This window comes from Athene cunicularia (genome assembly GCF_003259725.1).
Source record: "Athene cunicularia isolate RWA chromosome 23 unlocalized genomic scaffold, athCun1 chr23_part1, whole genome shotgun sequence".
Classification (NCBI taxonomy): Eukaryota; Metazoa; Chordata; class Aves; order Strigiformes; family Strigidae; genus Athene; species Athene cunicularia.
In genome coordinates, this window is record NW_020799130.1 from 1,113,153 (window position 1) to 1,118,689 (window position 5,537).

Sequence of the window (5,537 nt, forward strand, 5' to 3'; positions counted from 1 at the left end):
TCAACTCCTTAAATATAAGGATTTTTATTTAAGAAACTGGTGTAACTTCATTAGGATTCTGACATTTTTTAAGCCACAGAATGGTTATATAGTGTTATACACGATACGCTATTCTGCGGCACGAAAAATTAAAAATAATAGAAAAAGTATTAGGCACTTTAATTCCCTTAAATGGACAAACAATGAAGAGATCATTTACAACTATTAACTTGTTATCACAGTTTAACTGGATAGCAGCGTCGCAGGTGATAACCATGACCAGCACTGGGTTAGCACAGTTGGGGACTGGTAATAATAGGTGACAACTTCACGGCTTTACGCAGTAAATGACAATAACTTGGACTGGTAACGGCTGGATTTCCTCCATCCATTCACCCCTTACTCTCTCCTGCTGCCAATTACTGAAATCTTTAAAAACAGCGTAACCTTTTTTGCATGTTTGTTAAAATTCTCCGCCAAATGTCTGACTCCGCCAGTTGAGCTACAGGATTCTTCCGCCTTGTTGTTCGCTCTCGAGTGATGTGAACTTGCACAACCTTTAGCTTTCCAAGGTGAAAGCAGAATTGTAAGTAAAAAATCCGAAGAATGTGTCAATTCTTTAGACCTAAAATAGGGCAGAAGTACCAAGGAGCTTAAAGCCTTTTGGTAGTTAATGGCTGTTGACCTCCTGAATTACAATGACAAGGTGGAATTCTCTGTGTCTTCTAACAAACCCAGTTTCTGTTTGTTGAATGCGTGGGGTTGGGAGTGATTCCTCCTTGTGTTTGTCTTGGCTTTGTGTAAACTTGTTCAGAATGAAGTGCGGATCAGTGTTGTCACTTAACTCTGATGTTGTCTCTTTTCCCTCCCTTTCTGCCTGCCTGCTGCTTTCATTCTGTAGTATTGGTATTTGCCATTCATTTCACCTTCTGCATCTATGCATCTCATGGTAGGTGATAGGCTTTTAATCTGAGATTAGACTCTCTAATGTTTCTGAATGCTTAAACCGAAAGCAGAAATAAATGATGATGCTTTATTTGTTCCTGAAAACACTTCCTTCAGGTTCTGTGAAAAGCCATTGTAGCTTTTTATTCTGCAGCCTTTAATGACCATGTTAATCACTGGTCTGGCTTAATGGCTCCAAAGAAAATGCATTTGACACAGTTGCTTGAGGCTGAGGATGGTGACAGTGGTGCCTGGGAGAGGAGACCTTTTCCCTTGGCGTTTTCTGCAAATCTGGCAACTGCAAAGAAAGCCCAAGTAACGCTGATCCTAGCCAGGCACAGAAAGCAGATGTGCACGACACAGATCTGCTGCGCTGACCTGAAATCCTCCTTGCTGTTCCTCTTGTGGCTCCGAGGAGCTGGTTTTGATGTATGATGCAAATTATGTGCCTAGATATCCTTCTAGGGACCAGATGAGTCTTGTTGCTTCTTGGTAGCAGAATGTAATAAATCTGTGAATGGAGGAGCGGTCTCTTTGTCCTGTTGAAAGGGCCAGAAACGGAGCCCAAGTGTTGCCCATCTGCAGCACATTTAGCAAGCAGAGTCAGTGGTTGAAATAGATGCAGGTCCCTGGCAGCTGCAGGTTGAGCCCTCCAGGAAGTGGTCGGTAGCACCAAATGACCCGGAGGTGTCATTCCAGTTATCTCTGAGCTGCTCCTTAAAGCAGAGATGCTAACTGGCCGCTGAGGAGGGTTGCTAAGAGCAGCTACAGAGTGCGAGCAGCCTCCTGGCCTGCTTCTTCAGGTCAGATTCAGGGTGCATTAATGGGAAGTGCTCTGTGTGCGGAGAGAGGGAGAGAAAGGAAGTGCTCAGTTGTTCCTAGTCAAAGAGGATTTCTCTTTCCAAGGAGGCCGAGGTTGCCATGCCAAAATACGAACTGGAATCTCTCCTTATTAAGTAGCGAATTCCTTTGAGACAGCAGGTTTCTGTTCCGGGCCAACGGAAGCGGCGCTGGATACGGCTGCAGCCGTGCTCAGTCAGTTTTGTGTTAAATCCCCTTTGCCCCTGTCTAGAACTCGGAGCTCTTCACGCTGACGTACGGCGCCCTGGTCACCCAGCTGTGCAAGGACTACGAGAACGACGAGGACGTCAACAAGCAGCTTGACAAAATGTAAGTGGATCTGCTGCAGTGGAGCCTTGCAGGAGCTCGGGTTCACAGTCTTGGTGTGCTGCTCTGTGAATAAAAGCCCGGCAGACTGAATTTTATTTAATACCGGTATTTCTCAGATGTATTTTTTTTTCTCCGCTCTCTTCTTTTATAAACGTTGGCTGTCTTTCTAAAGCCACACTCTTCCCACTGTGTAGCTGTTGCTCTCTGGTGCATTCACAGGGGTTACAACATAGGCGTTCGGCTAATAGAAGACTTTCTGGCCCGGTCCAACGTGGGAAGATGCCACGATTTTCGTGAAACTGCGGATGTTATTGCAAAGGTAATTGTCAAAGCACAGCTTTGTTGGGTTTTGCCATGGTTTAAACTGTGAGGATAGAGTACTTGCTACTCACAGGACTGTGCTGAGAGCTTGACTGAGATTTTGGGGAGGAGAAAGAGAATTAGATCCCTGAGTACTGCTGACTGGTGGGAATTGGGAGAAAGGTGTTTTCAAAATCCTTTAATAATTTTACAAAGATCAAAGCTATGCTCTTGCTTCATGGGACGCTCTTGTTTGACATAACAGATCGCATTTAAAATGTACCTGGGCATCACTCCGAGCATCACCAACTGGAGTCCTGGAGGCGATGAGTTCTCCCTGATCTTGGAAAATAACCCCCTGGTGGACTTTGTTGAGCTCCCTGACAACCACTCGTCTCTCATCTATTCCAACTTGTTGTGTGGAGTGCTGCGAGGTGCCCTGGAAATGGTGAGCCAACGCCTCTCTTCCAGTGAGACAGATACGCGAATAACTGAGGTAGCAGCAGGTACTTTGGTGTGTAATCTGTGTTCCTGACTTCTGTGTTTGCTTTGGGCTTGAAATTCAGTCCCAGGAGAAGAGCAGAGCTGCCGGAGCGCTCGGCTGCCCTTGCGCTTGGCAGCTGTGAGTCCCAGAGGTGCTGACCAAGCTCCTTCATCTTATGACCCAAGTACAAGCCCTGGTATCTCCTTGAATGTTGATGAATCCTCACTCTGTAACTACTGTGAGCCCCAGCTGGGAATTTACCGGAACAGGAGAACTGCTGGGTCTCAGGTTTAGGAGTCTGTACTTAGGTTTGATTCCCTGGCGCAGCTGAAGTTTTTGAGGCAGGTTTGCGGAGCAGCGGGACGCGTAGCGCTGGGTGATGGGGTTAACTGGGCTCTGATCTCCAGGGAGGCCTGGCTGTGCTGCGGGAGGGACTTTGGATGAGCGAGGTGCCCGCTGTCCACCACGTGTGTGCAGGCAGGATGTGATCTTGAAAAACGACGAGCTCTTCGTAGAGCTCTGCACTGCACGTCGCGCCCTCAGAGTCCTTCAGCTGGTGCTTCGCGAGTTCCTAGAGAAGCTGCTGTTACAGGGGGGTAACAGCTCTTCTTTCCTCATCCCTCACCCAGGTTCAGATGGCCGTAGATGTAAAATTTGTCCAGGACACGCTGAAGGGCGACAGCGTCACAGAAATCAGGATGAAGTTCATCAGGCGGATTGAAGACAACCTTCCGGCCGGTGAAGAGTGAGCCGCAGCCCAGTCTCCCCTGGGGCTGGAGGGGACCAGCTGGCTTTGGCCATGAGCTTTGGTCACGGATCTGTAGGGATGAGGTGCCCTGTCCATTCCGACTGACTCGCTGACTGTTTAAGATGTTGTTATCTTCTACTCCCATCTCCCGTAGAAGACGATTGTCCGGTTGCTGTTTATTTCACTGGTTCATTCTGAAGCTTTTTCATAAAGTGATGTCTTTTTTCGTATTCCCCTGGGGACTCTTTCTATGCTCAGTTTCTAATTGTGACATTTGGTTGTGCGAGAACTACAGCTCAAACCCTAGAAGAGTCTGTTCAAATTCCTAATCCGTGTCTTATGGCCAGAACTGGGAGACCAAGCTATGAGAGCCCCCTGATTTACTATTAAACACTGTCCTTAAAAAGAGGTGTTTAAAATTCATTCGGTGATAAACATGTAGTATTTCTGTAGACCAAACCGTCTTCCTGCATTTGATTCTGAGGTTAACTAGTCAAAGCCAGCCTGGTGCCAAGGCGGGATGTGGGGGAGCCGTTTGAGGGCGGGGAGGCTCCTTTTGTCGGAGGGCGGCAGCGGCGCACGGCACCGCCAGGTCCAGGGGGTCCGTGTGCCCGGGGCCTTTCTGTGGCCCCTCTTCCCCCAGCAGTCTTGTGACTCCCCACTTGGAAGGGGAGGACCATTGAATTGCAGTGGAGCAGCAGCAAATAACTTCAAATGGAGAAAAGGGAAAACGCTGCCGGTGTTCCCCAGGGGCCGCGGGGCGAGTGCGGAACGAAAACCCAGACTGCAGGCTGGGAGGTGTTCGGAGGGGTCTGTTCCTGTGACGCTGCGGGGAGGTGGTGCTGGGGTAGATTCTCACAGCTGCGGAGGCTGCAGCAGCGTTTCCCTTGTTAGGTAAATTGGCAGGTTTCGGCAGGCTGCAGCACCTGCTGTTCTGCAAAATAAATACACCGAGTCGTGTTACGTCTCAAAAAGCAAGATACTGGAAAATGAACTTCCTCTGCCGTCCCCTTCAGCCAGAAGACGCGGTCAGACGTTCAGTTCCCAAATCGCTTTCCATAGCGTGAAGGCACGAATCCACAGAGATAATCAGGAGCTTGAAGTCGCTAGCTCTGGCCTCCCCAGAGCTGGCGGCTCGAGGACCTTTGCAGGTTTATGCCCGAGCGTGAGGTGAGCGAGAGGCAGCTGCCGCTTGTGCTGCTGTTGTTCAGGTTCTCCCGAGGAACGTTGGGTCATCTGGATGGCTCACCCCGTCCCTTTTTTCCTTTTTTTTTTTTTTTTTTTTCCCCAAATGAGTCCCTTTGGTGCGAGGGTTTGGCTGCCTGGTGTGACGTGTGTCCTGCGAGGGGGCAGCCGGTCGCTGTAAAAGCAGCTGGAGAGGGACAGGGCGGCCCGGCGGTGGGTTGTGGGGGCAGAGGCGCCGCGTGGTGTTGCAGAGCTGAGACACATCTGTCCCTTCTCATCCCTGACCATTATAAGTCATTTTAATTGCATTTTAAAAGCAATTGCATTAAAAGAATCCCAGTGTCAACTCTCTGGTTTCCTCTTGATTTTTCTTCCCGGTGAGGCGGGCGCTGGCGTGCGGCAGCGCCCGAGCGGGGCTGGCAGGGCGATGGCAGCGCTGCACCAAGAATGTCTGGCTGCCGCCCGCCGGAGGAGGGAAACCTGCCCCAAATGCAGCCCCCGGAGGGGCTGTGCCTGGGGTGGGACTCGGGGGGTGGTGGGCAACGCTGGGAAACCGGACGCTCAGCGTTTGCTCCTTCGAGGGCTGCGCAGCGATTCCCGGGCCTGGGCCTTGGCAGGGGCTCGGTACCGCGGGGGAGAGAGAGCTGAGACGTGCTAGTTGTGGTCATCAATAGTGGCAAAAAAATCACCCCGGGTGGTGTCTGTGCCCCCCCTGTGCCAGCTCGG

General features: G+C 50.2%; 1 protein-coding gene across 1 annotated transcript; it reads left to right on the plus strand.

Annotated features, from left to right (window-relative positions):
• Positions 1 to 264: 264 nt before the first annotated feature.
• Positions 265 to 5,157, plus strand: TRAPPC3 (trafficking protein particle complex 3). Its single transcript, XM_026863381.1, has 6 exons — positions 265 to 565; positions 881 to 928; positions 1,997 to 2,094; positions 2,314 to 2,413; positions 2,660 to 2,842; positions 3,508 to 5,157. Exons 2-6 carry the CDS (start codon positions 917 to 919, stop codon positions 3,625 to 3,627), a joined length of 513 nt encoding a protein of 170 aa, XP_026719182.1. The 5' UTR covers positions 265 to 565; positions 881 to 916; the 3' UTR covers positions 3,628 to 5,157.
• Positions 5,158 to 5,537: the final 380 nt, after the last annotated feature.

What these genes read in the sequence shown, in the direction of transcription:
- TRAPPC3 (XM_026863381.1), top strand. An exon ending in CTGCGGATGTTATTGCAAAG is followed by an intron (nt 2,414 to 2,659) that starts GTAATTGTCAAA and finishes TTGACATAACAG; the next exon opens with ATCGCATTTAAAATGTACCT. An exon ending in TGCGAGGTGCCCTGGAAATG is followed by an intron (nt 2,843 to 3,507) that starts GTGAGCCAACGC and finishes TCCCTCACCCAG; the next exon opens with GTTCAGATGGCCGTAGATGT.